The sequence below is a fragment of the Eleginops maclovinus genome, chromosome 24, assembly GCF_036324505.1.
Source record: "Eleginops maclovinus isolate JMC-PN-2008 ecotype Puerto Natales chromosome 24, JC_Emac_rtc_rv5, whole genome shotgun sequence".
NCBI classification, from domain to species: Eukaryota; Metazoa; Chordata; class Actinopteri; order Perciformes; family Eleginopidae; genus Eleginops; species Eleginops maclovinus.
Window position 1 is genome coordinate 3,781,230 of NC_086372.1, and position 16,659 is coordinate 3,797,888.

Consider the following 16,659-nt stretch of genomic DNA (forward strand, 5'->3'; position numbering starts at 1 on the left):
CCCTGCAGTCTCGATGCAGTGTGATTGCCTCTCTGTGGTTGTAACTCATTGCTGCTTCCCCTGTTCCTGTGCCTACGCAGCAAGCGGATGCGTTGTCATGGTTTCACAGGGATATGTATGGGTATGCAAGGTTTTAAGTTGAGGGCCATGTCAATACAAGACACGGCTAGAAAGAATATGATATTTTCATTCTAACAGGTTCCCAAGGTCAATCTACAGCAGGAAAGACTGCTGTGAACGCCTCACTGCTCAAGACATATATATATTTTATTTACTACATGAGCGTCTTGCATGGCAGTAATTTATTTACATGCCCTTGTGTTTGTCATTTTGACTTACTTCTCCATGTTCTTTGACTTGCAGGAACCAAGTTCCCAAGGAAATAAAGATGTGGTGAGTACACCTCTCATTATCTTCATCTGGCATGGCAAACATGTCATATTGATCTGCTCAGTAATAAGAGTGATAACTCAATTCAATACTTGTTAAAAAGGGATACACTCAGAAAGTCAATAGAGTAACATAAAGGGCAAGAGGAACAGAAGGTCAGGTCCCAAAGAATGAACTGGCAAGCCTGAAAAGAGTTTTAAAAAAGTGCAGTGGTGAGAAAGAGCCAGGATAACAGACTTACATTTATCTGGTGACACAATTACAAGTTGAGATGTCACAATTATAATATATAGGAAGATGGATGGGAAGGATCCAGACACAATGACCAATCAGAGCAGAGTTGGCTTTTCCAGATCAGGGTTAAAGAGACAGGCGCTAAAACAGAGAGTTTCTGGCAGAGCGGGAACACAGGCTTAAAGAGTAGTTTTAATATCAAAGGAATACGTTTGATCATACCTGAATATTATGTCTGTTACTGTAATATGATCACACTTTGCTGTTAATCCATGTTTTCTATAATCTACAGTAATATTGCACAGCTGTGTCTGGTTTATATTTGTCATTAGCCTTCTTGTTTAGCAGATGTTTTGTATTTTTAGACCACAATTGTCACACATGTCACTATGCATCTGGCAGCCACGCAAGGCTGAGGACACGCTGGGTAAATAGATAAACAACAGAGCGCAATTCCTTTTAAGAGCTCACAGGATGTGAGTGTAAGCAGATAATTGAGCCAGTCAAGGTGAAGAGTTTGATGCTTGCATGTCATTTGTTCTGACAAAATATTGCTTATGCAACTGAGGGCTGGGAGCCAAACTGAGGACATGAGCGAGCACAAAGTATCTGCCCGTGGCTAGACTGTGAATCCTCCATTTACCACTTTGTTCCTTTCTAGTACTTTTGATTTGCTGCAGTTTTGCAAGTATGGATTTATATTTACCACATGTTGTTTTATCACTGAGGTTACTTGTTAAGATGATCTCAAATGTTCACATCTGAATAAATCTGAACTCAAACTCCATTTCTGAGTGATATCAAGACCTTTTATCTCCTGTTTATGACCTGTTAATCTCCTAGCTTTATAATGTGTTTATAGTGGTGGCATTGGCAATGTCTAGTACATTAAAACTGCATCTAGAACAATAACGGTTTGAAGGACACAAAGCTGCTTATTGACAAATCCATAATTCTGTGAGGGAAGTATTACAGAAACCAATTATTTTTTCTGGTGATCCCTTTTAATCCAAGTCTAAACTATAATGTTTCCTCTCAGGATCGTGCTTGTTGTTGTAATAGTCATTTTGGCCAAAAGAAGCTGAGGTGTCCTTCGAACTAATGATCTAATTAGGACTTAAAGCTTTCATGCTTTCTTTCAGGTGAGTTTAATTTCTCCACCTTGTTGGAAATCTCGTCAACAACTTTTTAAATTGGTTGCACCTCATTTATGTGTGCGGGGCACCCAAAGGTTTTCATAGGCCCTGGAGCCCTGCTTCCTGACCTGAGTGGTCCTGGTTCTGGATTGGATTTAGAGTGTTGTGGCCCTAATTACAGCCCTGACGTAACCCCAGCGTCTCTGCCAGGAGGTCCCGTTAGGAGCTGGTTGATTGGCCGGGTCCGAGAAGAACCTTTAGAACAGATGAGGAAGGAGGAAGTGTGCAGGAGTTGCCCGCTCTGCTCTCTTGAGCGTGGTGTTCTTGGATTAGTAATCGAACTGTGCAGAACTGGCAGGGAGGAGGAAGCCTCGACCGGCTGTGCTCCTTTCCATGGTTAATTATAGCAGAGTCAGCGGGGAGGAGGGCGAGGAAGGCATGGAGCTAGGTAGAGGCAGAGAGTACAGAGCTGGGTGCAGAACGTAAGAGACAGATGCTTCAATGAGGAGCGAGGTAGTGTTACTGTGAATATACGACGGTTCTTTTTTGCCTCTGAAAAGAAATATCCAATGACACAAAGACAGCAGTAACAGGATTTGACAGAGGTGTCAGGCGGTGCAGCAGAAATAGTTGCTTGTTACAGATCGGTTTCTAGAACACCATGCCTCGATCACACTTTCGCTGACAATGCACTGCAGCCAGAGAGCAGCGTCTTTGCCTCAGGTAGGTTGTGCACACACACACACACACACACACACACACACACACACACACACACACACACACACACACACACACACACACACACACACACACACACACACACACACACACACACACACACATGCATTAAGGATGCACATACTGCATTCAGTTAGCCTGCATCACCAACTCTGCTTACTTCTTTTTCTACGTGCGGCGTGTAGTGACCGTGGCACATGTATATGTGAGGTGTCCTCTGGGCTGGGGGGAGCCCCCGGTACAGGATGCTGCTGTTTGACTCCCTGCGACCTAAGACTTAGGTAACAGAGCTACAGAGCTTGAAGGCTCAGCAGAGCAGAACAGCATCGGTGATGTCAGAGCACTAATCTCTCTGGGGGGATTGGCGGATGGACGCTTGTCAGAAACATTTGATGCTACCCTGGATGAAAGCTGTCGGAGGCAGAGAGAGAGGCAGAGCTGTGCTGAGCTCCCTGCTTTTGTTTTCATGTTGTGTTCGTGGGGCTTTCGGAGTGAGGTTGCTGCCGTTTTCCAACATGGGAAGAGAGGCTAAGGAGAGCATTTGAGGAGAGAGAGGGTTCGCCTGACAGACTATCTGTGTCTGCTGTTCTCTCTGACTTTCATACACATTACAAACACACACTCGGAGTCCACAGCGGGGCTCAGGCCCTGAGCCTTAGCCTCTCGTCTTTCCATTGCCGCAAGCACAAGGGGAGTTAGCGGGCATCCTAACAGGAGTCACACCATGCTCTCAGTGGACCACAGTGCAGGATTTATTAATCAGGTAGGTTGCTCCTTTTGCATTCACAGGATTCAAGTTGTAAGTTTGCTGTCGTTGATATTGGAATTGGCTGCCATCACTAATTGATGGTCGATTTCGGCAGCAGTTTTTGACAGATTTGGTCTGTGATTTTGAAGACAAACGGTATAAAATGCTTGTGTGATCTTGCTGTTTTACGACCTGCTTCATTTTAATACATGTATCGCTGCAAGACTTGCCTTCTGCTGCAGAGAGGGCCAGTTGTGCTGATGTGCATGCAAAGGTCCGGGGAGGCTGGCTGACAGATGGGACTGTCATTGTGGGGCAAGAGAGGAGCTTATACACACTGCACTGACCCTGGTGATCTCGGAGGGAGATACCGACATTCTAAACCCACATACATGCGATTTGGTTGTTTGTGCACGTTATCATATAGTTCCTTTCTATTTATTTTGAATTTTTTTTGCACATTCAGAAAGTTTTACTACCTGCTAGTTTTAAAACCCAAGTCCCCCCTTGCCTTTTTTGCAGGGCGGTGATGACACTTCTTATCCAACGTGATTAAAGAGAAGTGATGATGTAGATGTATTCAGAGTGCTTAGCATATTCTTCCCTGTGATGCTACCGATGCTGATCCCGCTGCCATTGCCAGGGTAACCATGGCCATCTGTAGGGAGGAAAACCATGATAACAAAAGCTGCCAGCCAATCGCAGGGCTTGTACAGCAGCCGATAATCCATCTTCCCTCTTAGCTAGCTACAAGCTATACAATCACTCTAGCTCTTTGGACAAGTCCAATAAAGCAGATTTACAGTAGATAGATTTACATTAAAACCTCTCATGGATTTCCAGTGAAACGGCTGGGCTTTCTTCCGTGCACAGTGGAGAATGTTTGCTGCATCTGATATGATTTTCAGTACACCAAACTCTGGCCTAGATCTTACTATATAGTAATGTTAGCATTCATCATCCCCGCTGTTGTGAAAGCCTCCGGAGAACGTAGAAATGAGGTCACATATCTGCTTCCCTGAGAGCGATGTGTTAGTGTACACAGATCCTGGAGAGGAGCGTGTGAGAAAGCATAGGTGATTTATATTGGCCGAGAAAATGGAACATAAGCTCTGGTGTTGACACTTGAAGACGTCCTGTCTGTTGTTCTATAACTAGTTAGGTATGAAAGTGAAGATCTCTCGACAGATAATATTCCCAGCGAGGCATTCACCGACGTTATTCATTTCCTTTACGTCTTGTTTCCATTCCCAATGCTCTGGTAGAACTCTGACCGTATGAAGATGACTTTCTTGGTTGTTTTTCAGACTCATTATTTCATATTGTATCTCTGAAGCCAGAACATTCGCTCTGAGGCAGTTTTCAGGCGTTGCGTTCACATGGATTCAGTCATTTTCTGTTGTTTTCTATCATGACAGTTAAGTACGACCCAATTAATCGAATAGGAAAAATATCGTTGAATTTTCTCCCTGGAAAAAAGTTATATAATTTCTGTTGTAATGAAAATGGACCCGGACAAGTAATTTACTAAAACCAGTTTCCCCCCACACCTTAATCTTTAGCTTATGCCTGCATTATCAGAATTGTAAGCTGTGTGATTTGATCTTTCCTGCTGAAAAATACCTACAGAGTCTCACATCACATATTTTAAATCAAAGAATCAGATATCTTCTAACAGAGCTAATCATCTTTTGGATTTTCTTTGGATAGTTTCTAACCAAGCAGAAGATGTGCACCAACTGTGAGCCATGTAACATTATCTATGAACTCTGGTAGACCCTCACTTCCTTCTTTCATATTTCACTTGAAACTTTTTATTGCAGGCTATCTGTAAAAAAATCCAAGCCTCAAGTCTCAGCGTGATGACATCAGCGTTGTTCCTCTACACTTGAGCCACAAGACGCATTTGACTCATGATGAATAGACTGTGTAATATTAGTACAGGTGCTCCTTTTAAATGCAAATGCAGTGATGGTCATTAATTAGCCTCCAACAATTCCTGCTATCATACCAGCAACATCTATCACAGTTGACTGACAGTGCAGGAGCTCCGGGCTGTGCTCTGCTATGACAAGCAGAATTACACTCGCTCATGTGAACCAACTCTGACTGCGCTATCACTTTGGGATAGTGCTGTAAAAGGTGAAAGCCAGAGGTCAGATGCAAAGTGGAGCACATTGCAGAGGAGATTTAGGAATGTAGTTGTGTGATGTGGGGAGGTGAGTGCAAGCAAACATTTCAGGTCACTTTCACTGTTCGCTGGGTTTATTTTTGGGCTCTATCAGGTATAATTACACGGCAAGATGTCAGGTATGGGATTACAGAAGTTTGTCATCCTTTGTTCAATGTCAGGTCAGGAACGATACACTAAATATTGAGTAGCTGCTGCAGTTGTTAGGCTTATCAGTATGTGCAGGGAACACTGGTGTTGCTTTCCCACATTAGTTATTTTCCCCCGTGGTCACCAGTTGTGTTTAAAGCCAGGGCGGTGGCTGCCTGTCGATCTGGAGGACACGCAAGCTTTGTTCAGGTCAATCACTCGATCCTTCTCAGGCGCTGTGTAACAATGTGAGGCATGCAACTCATTAGAAAGAGTGGTGGGAGCACGGACCGCACGTGTAGCAGCCGGAGGAGAAAGTCAGGTGCTGGATGAAGGGTGTAGAAATACCTCCCATGTATTGGATATATCTGTCTAAGTGCAGATTGATTGAAGGGTCTACTAGAACGGGGCCTTTTAAGTGCAATTGGATTGTGGGAGAAATCAGTGCCCCTCCACATACATCCATCCAGATAACCTGTGGGAAGCCTCTGCAAGGTCTGTTTGCAAATGTGTAACTCTAGACCAAGTGCACCTGTTCCTTAGGGGGGAACACTGGGGGGTAATCCTGGGAAGAATTTTGGTATGCTGGCTTTTGTATTTTTATTAGTGTTTCTAGAGTAACGCACTAAAATGTCTCAATCAGGATTTATTCACGGTTGATTTATCTTTAAATATCACTTATTGAGCTATAGTTTGGAAATACTTAATGCAATTTTTCAGGGTCTAAGTGTAAAGCAACAAGGTGCTATTTGTTGAGTTTGAATGGGCTCAAAATCCACACATTGGTTTCGGGCCCCGAAAATCCACAGCGACTGTACCGTACATATTCTTCCCGGTGCAGGGTATTGACTCTGAAGCTCTGCTGCATACATCCACAGAGCAATGTGCATTGAATCAAAATCAGATGAAACTCAATGTCAAGGCCTTCAAGGTCATGATGCTCCATTCACCATCGCTGCACAAATGCTAGCACGCTGCACACATACAATACATGAACACACACATGCACTGTTAACTCGCTTTGACATTAGAACCTCCCCCGGTCCTCGGTTTGTGTCCAGGCCTGAAGGCTTTTGCTCCTCTCCCCCAGTGTGTAGCTCATCCATCCACACTGCTCTGCCCCATCACACCACTGCCCGCCTATGCATGTGTCTACAGTACATGTGCAATGGATACGTGTAGGACATCAGACAAATCAATAAGCAGTCGAAGGGAAGAAGCTTACGATGAAACATAATATATGTTCACGTTATGTGTCTGATCATCATGCAGGTCACATGTCTACGCCTCCTCCACTTCTACCACCCTGACTCCCCTGGAGTCTCGGTCACGTGCTCTGAGCTCTCGTTCTCCCCGAAACAGCGAGCCAACGCAGAGACGTCTGATTTAATTCTCTCCACCACGCAGGAGCCTCCATCACTGATCCCATGGTCACAGACAAGGTTTTATCGTGCTGTAAACGCTGGCAGATTAATCTCAACCCAGATTGTTGAGCAGGGATGTTTCTCTGTGGGCTGGTCTGGGGTCAGCTCCATGAGGTAGAAACCGGTCTATAAATAGTAGCAACAACCTGCAGGCGGGAGATTCTGGCTCATCTGTCATAGTGGGTAGGGTAAAGCTTTCTTTGGGACAAAGCAGAGAGGGGCATAGCAACAGGCTAGAATCGATCACTTTTTATTAGATTCTTTTTGTTGTTTAATTCTAAATAATTAAAGACAACAGAGACTGTAAATGCATACTTAGCTTCCACGTTATGTTAATAATATCACAAAGCTCCAGTAGAAAGTGCAAATGCATAAGGGAAAAGCACTTATCCCAGACATCTTGCTGACTATTTCAGAAAATGGAAAGGAAAGGTAGGAGTGGAGACAGTGTAATTGTATGAGAAATAGTCACTCCTTGACATTTGATGAACTATTGAGATGTTTAATCTTTATTTAGTCAGGAAGTCAACTAAGATGCTAATGCCTTGTAGATGAGAACACGGGTACACTGTGCACCGTCTGGATGTGATCGTATCACAGTGGGGAGAATACATTTTTCCTCTTGCCTCTCAGGGCTATTCAGATCATACTGGAGCTGTAGTTTGCATACTAGCTGCATATAAGGCTGCTTGTGTACTTCTCATGGGTCTGGGACAGGGAGAGTTACTGAGACTGAGAGATTCCCCTGGGGCCTGCAGGGCCAGACCCCCCAGGCTTTCCCAACCAATAACATCTCTGTTTTTGCGACAAAAAAGAAGACATTCTTTGGTAAACAGGCAAGTTTTTAGGAAATGAATGTGTTATTCTGGCCACCCTGGACTTCTGATTGTCTATGACTCCTCTCACAGTACACTGTGTGTGTGTGTGTGTGTGTGTGTGTGTGTGTGTGTGTGTGTGTGTGTGTGTGTGTGTGTGTGTGTGTATGTGTATGTGTATGTGTGTGTGTGTGTGTGTGTGTGTGTGTGTGTGTGTGTGTGTGTGTGTGTGTGTGTGTGTGTGTGTGTGTGTGTGTGTGTGTGCGCTCATCAGAGTATATTGATGTCTCTCTACAGTAAGCCCACCATGTCAGCATCTGTCCACACACTCCTCCGATGCTTTGGCTTCTTTCTCACATGGTCGTCCGTGTGTGGGGGTGTGTGTGTGTGTGTGTGTGTGTGTGTGTGTGTGTGTTGGTGACAGTATTCCAGTGTTCTTGCTTAATCTCTCAGGATCAGAGATTGATGGCCAGCATCAGCCAACTTTAGCTTGTAACAACACAGAATACAACATGTCTGCATTTCTGTAATAATTCTTTTACAAGAGGAAATAAATGCAGATGCAGAATTTAGGCTGAAACAATGACGTGTCATTCAGTGAGTGTCTGTCTAAAGCAGTGAATTTATTTTAAGTACAGCACCTTTTCCTGCTGCTTAATTGATTGCTAATCACTTCTTTGAAAGTAAAGCCCTTTGACATTGACAGCCTTGTGTCAAACCCATTTAGCAGACTAACCTATCAGAGTCACATTGAATGCATATATAGGACGCATGTATGCAGAAGTGTTCATGCTAACTATTTGTGAACTCCATATTGATTCCATTCAGGAAGTAGGCCATCCGTGTGTATGAGGGGAAAACCAATAACGATCATTCCTCAATCGCATGATCATGTTTTTATTTAGCTTGCAATTAAAATCAAAAGAGATTCGACCCATTTAAAAAAGGCAAACCATGGAAAATCATAGTTGGTGATCAATGTATGTTTTCTGGCAGGCTGCCCTCCATAAATCAATGCATGGGAAACTCTGATAAACTTTGGGGTGCCTTTAACGCGTTATGTAATGTCACTAATTGTGCCCGATCTGGTGTATATGTTTAAGCTTGTGTCTGATGATCAAAAAGCTTAGATGAGCTTAGTGCTTTGTCATGAAAATGAACGAAGGTTCGCTGATTCCACATTTGAACATGTTTCCATCAAGTTAGGTTCCTTTTTATTACTGCTGCATGTGGTACAAGGTCCTTTTAAGATGGCATGATGTCGTCTTGTGAGTCGTTCGTCTTTGACTTCACACACAATAGGGGTGTGAAATGGAAGAAAAGTCGTTATTATTCAGTACAGTACCCCGGGAAATGGCAGGCCTGGGCAAACTCTTTCTTACAGTAATCTCCCTTAAGCTTACACTAGAGATCCAAGTGGATCTTTTTTTTCTAAAAGTCCAATATTCTGTTAAATGTTGGTAGAGTTATGCTTGGTCAGATGAACAAGTCCCAAACGTGATACAGCAGGTGAGCGGCAGATGCTAAGCTAAATGCCAGTAAGGTGACATCAGTGGTTTTAGAAACACATGTTTTGTGGGTTGATGTGCTTTGATGCGCTTTGACTCCCCTCAGAGAGCTTGAAAGCATAAGTTCAAAACGATCATAAGATCTACAATAACTGTAATTATTTCAGAGACATGATTTTTCCAGCAGTATTTCTGTGTGAACCCTTCATTTGACCTGCTGCTTCTTTCCCCGATCCTGGTGAAAAACAATAAAAACACCATGAATAACAAGCCTGTGTTTCCATTAAATATTAACAGTCACAGTAAGAGCTGTCCCTCTTTTCATTTCTCAAGGTCAGAGCTATTTATAGCGTGGAGTAAGAAAAGCACTATGCATCCATTAGCACCAGCCACCAGCCTCTGCTCCAGCATCTGCTGCTCCACTTCCTGAGACATCTCTGCTGCCAGAGGTGTGGGTGGTGGAGCTTTCACAACGTTTAATGCTTATGCACAGCGATGCATTCTTGGTAAACTATGACTCAAACACAGTGTAATCTGGCACTCTGGAGATCAGTGTGTCTCCTCTAAACTTGCAAATAGGTGCCTTTTGTTGTCCTGGTGAAAGTCGCTGGACGTTATGATGCTCATGTGTGTGTTTTTGCATCATCTCCTCATGAGGGAAGGAGGAGGAGGGGGGTCTTATGTAATGATTTGTAGCATTAATGAAATATAGATTTAGCCTCAGTGCAGACAAATGCTCCTAACAGGGATCTGCTACGAGGACCAGCATTAGGGAATGTCCTTGTATTAATTATTAACTCTAAGTGATGTCAACTCATGCTCACCTTCATACCTCATATGAAGTCTATGAGGAAATATCAAATATGTGGCCGTACCACACAAACTGTTCACACTTCTTTTGTCTCTTTTTTCCAGAGAGCTGATGAGGAGGCAGTGGTGGACCGTGGAGGCACACGCTCCATGCTCAACACCAACTTCGAGAAGGAAGAACTCGAAGGTAACACCCATAAGCGATCATTAATATTCAAATTACACAATGAATTAACCATCTTTGTGGAAAGGATCAAAGAAAATTGGCACGCTAGGGATTTCTATAAAGGAAGGGGACGTAGTGACACATAATGGCACAAGGAAACACATTATTGTAACACAGCCTTAGTTTGTGTGTCTTTGGTCGTTTGGAGCTGTATTTTCTTTCCCCTGCAGTTAACGTTAATTGATAGGATGTTACAATATATCTACAGTCAAGCAATAGCAGTAAACATGTCCAAAATAGCAGAATTACCGGCAGCTAACACCTGTCCAAATCACTAAATGCAAATGAGGTCTGATGCGAGTCCTGCAGAATCACAGTGCAAGGGCTTTTGTCTGTGTGTGTGTCTGCATCAGCATTTCACCCATCGTAGAAGAGACGGATTGGCCAATTTCAGCACCAACAGCATCCTAAATTGACCCAACGTGTAAAAAAAGTGTTTATGGAAGGCAATTTGGGAAACATAGCAGGCAAGGTGAGCTTAGGAAAAGTGGGGACATTTACTCTGGATGATAAGGCAGGAGGATGTGTATTTGTGTTACTTGTTCATGAGGGGAAACACTCTCCTTTTTACCAGATAGATCACTGCATTTGTGTGTAAGTCGAGCGGCGGACAGCAGGGAATAAAACGTCTATTATCTAGAGATTTGCTTCCCCCGTCAGCATCCACTGTGTTTTTGTTGCCAGGCAACGTCCTCATAGGAAGCCGGCAGAGCTGTCACTCTTTGATTCTACGGTGCCGTTGAAATGGGCTTTCATCTCAAGGACTCCTCATCCTCGAATGATGGTTTCCATAATGACTATCCCCCTGTCTGGTGCTGTGGTAACGCTGACTCTGCGTCAGCAGCAGAGCAGCTCCTCTGAAGTTATCTCGCTCACACACTCAGACCCTTTCAGCCCCTTCAACACTCATTCTCATACACTCTTACATTTGGGATGAAAGTAAAACGTAAGCAGGACATCAAGAACAGAAACTAACTATAGATGTATGACTCTAACACGTCTGATGGTGTCTGAATCCAGAGCCTTATTTGACTGGGCGATATTTTTACCCGTTATTTTGCACATACAGAATGTAGTTCATTTCCACTCAGTACCACATCAACCGTCCTGATGCCCCAAATACTCGCTAGAGCAACAAATATGGATTTATTTGCTGCTAAAATTAGTAAAGACACTGTCTAGCTGGAAATGAATTGTATGAAATTCAAAGTCTAGACGCAAATAATATCTTCCCAGTACTCCCACTGAGATATATGAATAGAACTTGTGTGTGGGCACCATGGGAAAAAAAATTGACGTTACAACCCAAGCAGGAGAAGCCATAGCCCAGGAACTGTAACTATGAGGATTCATTTAGAGCAATGATTGTTCTGCAACGTCAGAGCTGCGTATCCAGACCCAGTCGTGTGAGGAGAGAGCCCAGCCAATCAGAACGGATGTATTCTGTGGCCCTGAAAAGCCCTGTATTCAAGAATACACACACAAAGACTTAATGACATGGCAGAGCAGCGCGTCACACACCGCCGCAAGATTTGACTGACGGAAGAGAAGAGAGAAACGTTGTGTGACATCAGCAGTAGTTCAGGCCTGGAGGAGGCCAGCTATTTATAAGTCATGGCTCATGAGCACTGGTTTCCTCTCGACCTGCTACTTCCTGTCTGCTGGAATTTGCTTTACGGTGAAACTTGCTTCGTCAGTTTTACCTCTACTTCCGACATACATAATTTACACAATGCTAACAGCAATCTGCTCTGCATGAATGAGTAAAATACACTTTCAAACTGCAAATACCTTTTGACACACGGTTAGGTTTACCGCTACGTGCTCTCAGACCTCACTTAACCTTTACCTGGAATCCTTCTGATGAAAGACACTGAGTGAGTCTCCAGAGTGCTTTCAGGTGATTCATGTTTTGGTGTGCATTGATCTGGTGATGGGATTCGTCTCCAGGCAATTGAGCACAATTTAATGAATTCATGTGGGATTTGACCCCCTCATGATAAATGAAAATATACAAAATAAGTCTGACAATAATAAACAGAATAAGCTCATTTATCTGTCAAATCTGCACAAGCCGCACACCCTGCACAAATGGCTTTACTTGAGCTAGGATTTAGATTTGCGAGGAAAAGGGGTTCCCCAACGTTTGTGTATAAAAGATTATGTTCAAGGGGATTAGGTTTAGTTTTAGAAGTAAACGGGACACAATAAAGTCAGAGGTTATTTTTTTTAACAAAACAAACAAGGAAAAACTCAAGGGTAAAAAAGCCTGCAGCTTCCCTTACAAGCTACTTTACTAAAAACCACATCCACCAAGAAGGAAGAGCACCTTGAATATTACCTACGGGGCAAAAAAGTCAAACAAATTGAGGGGAGCATTACCCCCGAACACGTGAATAATAAACCACCTTTCATTAGATTACAGATGAATAAATCAGAATAGTTTTACCACTCGATGTAACATGATTGGGCTACCTCTCAGTGAAGATAGATTAAAAAACAGTCACAGTTAATTATAGCCTTCCTTGTCACTTAGGTTTCTTCCCAGTAAAATAATGGTAAAGATGAAGCAGGGAGCTAATTAGTTTCCCTCCGATGTAGCTGTCAAGCATCAGACTGCCCTTGGTGTCACATTACGCCGGGCGCTGTGGCATCTCATATGGTGCAGGAGAACGAGGCGTTCGATAGTCCTGTCCGTGTCCGGCCACTGAGACGAGGGCCGGCGGGAACAAGCAGCAGAGGGGCAGCTTGACCGTGATAAAGGAGGAGGAAGTCAGCTCGCATTATCTTCACGCTGACTCTGTGGATGCACGCTCATGTGTGCACGTACACGCACAGAGAAAGGCCCTTGTGCTCACACATGTACAACATCCTTCAGTCCCAGTCTCATTATCTGCTCTGTATTGATTTAAAATTAAAATCTGTAAAAGTCCTTAAATCACTGGATCCATTTCAGCCTCCTTACAGAGGACAATGCTTCTATTCAAGCACAGGAGGGCCTACATTTATTTCAAAGCCTACATTTTTGCTGGCTTGGAGGTACTGACTCACCACATTCCCTCTTTGACCCGTTTTGTTCTGTCATCCGCATGACTTCATACCATTTACAAATTGCCTCATTCATCCGGTTCCCTATTAGCATCCGAAATATTGTCAATTTTACTTTTCACTTTTACACCAAAAGATCGTCTTGTTGGTCAACCCTCCTCTCATAACGTCTCGAGTAAAGTCTGGCTCTTGCTGCTCTGGTTTGCTACTCTGCTGTTGCTTACTCAAAGTGAAAGGGCCCCCCGTTGTTTGCTCCTTCACTGATTCTTTTTGGCTCTTAAACCTCAGAGAATGAATCCATGACATTGTAAAAAGATCATACTAGTCTTGAGTGTAAAGGACAGGCCGTAGACTCTGACATTGTCTGGTGCATGTTTCTCCAGGTCACCGCACCCTCTACATCGGGGTTCACGTTCCTCTGGGCAGGAGGTCACACCGACGTCACCGTCACCATGGACACAGACACAGGAAGAGGTCCAAGGAGAGGGACTCTACAACTGATGATGGGAGAGAATCTCCGTCTCACAGTAGGTTTCAAAATGGACTAAACTCCAAACAAGTTCCACCGATGCACATCGTGTTCTAACTTTCTGTTCCGTCTCCGCCGCTCCTTTCTCTGTCTCACTTTCCCCTATGCTATAGCAGACACTCCAGCTCAGAGGGTGCAGTTCCTGTTGGGGACAGAGGATGCCGATGAGGATCACATCCCCCATGCCCTTTTTACGGAGCTTGACGAAATCTGCCTCAGGGAGGGGGAGGACGCCGAATGGAAGGAGACAGCCAGGTACACCGCTGCAGTCGGCCCCATGGGCTACAGCTGGCCAGCTGTGCCGATTCTCCTCAGATGCACCTGGGTGTTTGATCATGTTTATTCCTGACTGCGACTTTTTTCACCCAGCTGTTGTTATGTAACCACTTCTCCCAGGACTTCATTTCAAAGCATACACTGTTTAAAGGTGTATTTTATCCCCAGGAATATCATTTGTACATCAAATACTGCCTAAGAGTTATTGATATTACCCCTATTGGAATGAAATACTGCCATTCAATCAAAACGCTCTATATCAGGTTTGGATGTGAGACATTGTTTTGTACTTTTGTCATATATAAACGTATGATGCATTTATTAATCTACTGTTTTGTTTTTCGCTGTATGCAGGTGGCTCAAGTTTGAGGAGGATGTCGAGGACGGTGGCGAGCGGTGGAGTAAACCCTACGTAGCCACTCTGTCTCTACACAGCCTTTTCGAGCTCCGTAGCTGCATCATGAACGGCACCGTGATGCTGGACATGAGGGCCAACTCGCTGGAGGAGATCGCAGGTGAACACTTGATGTGATGAAAAATGTCCCGTGGTATTGTGTGGGTAAAACTCAAATCTGTTTGTACCACTTCTTGGCAAACCAAAATGACATGAACTGCCTGATCTGTTACTATCAACACTCACTACTTAGTTTTGGCAGCAGGGCTATATAACGCGCTAGCAGAAGTTCACAAAGACAGTGTTTTTGAGGGCAGCAAAAGAGTGTGTTAATCTGATTGTGGGAGAATTGTGCTGGTGAACTTAGGCTGGTTTGGTGCGATTGTATCAGCTTCAGTGGGTCTGAGTGGGTTTAGTCAGAATAATCAGCTTAGTATCGGCATGCAGGTAAACACATCATCACAAGTAGACTTTGTGAATTTGAATGAAACCTACATTTGTGTACTTCTAACCTTTCAGACATGGTTCTGGATCAGCACGAGTTGTCAGGTCCTGTAGGTCAGGATGCCAGGAAGAGGATCCGCGAGGCTCTGCTCAAACAGCACCACCACCAAAACCACAAGAAACTGGCCAACCGCATACCCATTGTACGCTCCTTCGCTGATATCGGCAAGAAGCAATCTGAGCCTCATTCCATGGACAAGAATGGTGAACGCACACACGCACACGCACACGCACACTCGCACACACACACACACACACACACACACACACACACACACACACACACACACACACACTGCAGTCTTTTCATCCCACCACATGTGTTGTATGTACAGATATACAGTATGTAATGTGTATAATGTTGGAATCCGTTGCATGCTTTTTCCAATGTGTGTCCATTTGTGACTTTTACTGCTGTTTGATCTCATTTTCTCCTCTTGTGTGTTTTTCCATGTTTGTGTGTGTGTGTGTGTGTGTGTGTGTGTGTGTGTGTGTGTGTGTGTGTGTGTGTGTGTTGTCCTCTGCTGTATGTGCATGTGTGTGCACGTGTCTCATTCATTTAACTAGTGAATGGCCTCTATTATCAAACGGTAACACCTCCCGAGTGTATGCTTGAATTCCCCGTTATAACTCCACTGAGAAAGGCCTTTTCACGTTTGGCACGGCCGGGGTGTGTGTGTTGCGTGTCATGTCTGTCCACCCCTCCATCTCGATTGAGCTCCTCCAGCAGCCACGGCAACATGACCCCAGACACGCCCTTTGGCAATGCCAACACCAAACGCCTTAGTGTTCTTCAGGCAGTTGCACGAGGCTACTGTCCCATCGCACATGAAGACTCAGAGCCGGAAGTCTGCACAGGCAACCAGAGCTCATGCTTAACACTGAAGCTTAGTTAGCTGTACTACTAATAGAACAAACAGGAGCACATTGAAGTGGAGAGCATCGTCGTGACAGGTATGGGTATGTAATGACGGAAAGAGACAGAACAAGCTCCTTTAGTTCTATTGTTGGAACTTGAAAGTGATTCAGTAAGAATAAAAGCACACAGTTTTTTCTTCTTCCATATAAAAACAAGCCCTTAGTGGCCACAGTTTTCATGATGATGCTCTCCACTTCTTGTCATTGTGAATGTCAGTGTGTTTAATGACTAAATCATAAGAGATGTGTGACTCATGTTCCACACTCGTAACAGTGACTAATTACTAACAGTGTTAGCTCCTCGCTTTGAATCCATGTTTATAACAAGAAATAGCTCATAACCTCATTTGGTGAAGTGTGGGAATATGTTAATTCACTTTTTTTGCCAATAGTTTGTCATAGTAGCCGTTTAGTCTTTCCATCACACTCTTGCCAAGTTAATACTCATATTTCAAAAAGTACTCAAATAAGGCATTTGGGTTTTACAAGAGGATTGATTTCATTCAAATTGGTACACACTTAAATCTAGCATCCAGCAGTCCAGGTTAGTTAAGCTAACCAGCTGCTGGCTTTACTGTAGTCTCATTATCAAACCAACAGCTATGAAAGGAGTAACTTACTCTCTGTAGGAAAGTGTT

At 43.9% G+C, this 16,659-nt stretch overlaps 1 protein-coding gene across 7 annotated transcripts in view; it reads left to right on the plus strand.

Moving 5' to 3' along the window:
- Positions 1–16,659, plus strand: part of LOC134860895 (sodium-driven chloride bicarbonate exchanger-like) — a 32,029-nt gene that overhangs the window by 3,347 nt on the left and 12,023 nt on the right. For 3 of the 7 annotated variants that reach the window (XM_063877768.1, XM_063877772.1, XM_063877773.1), the window contains exons 3-8: positions 364–393; positions 10,232–10,313; positions 13,784–13,927; positions 14,043–14,184; positions 14,560–14,720; positions 15,119–15,307. In XM_063877768.1, the coding sequence (XP_063733838.1) occupies positions 364–393; positions 10,232–10,313; positions 13,784–13,927; positions 14,043–14,184; positions 14,560–14,720; positions 15,119–15,307 (748 nt within the window). Of the gene's footprint in view, positions 1–363; positions 394–2,244; positions 2,484–2,918; positions 3,265–10,231; positions 10,314–13,783; positions 13,928–14,042; positions 14,185–14,559; positions 14,721–15,118; positions 15,308–16,659 lie in introns of those variants that run through there. The other 4 variants (XM_063877769.1, XM_063877774.1, XM_063877771.1 and 1 more) reach the window with 3 other exon arrangements.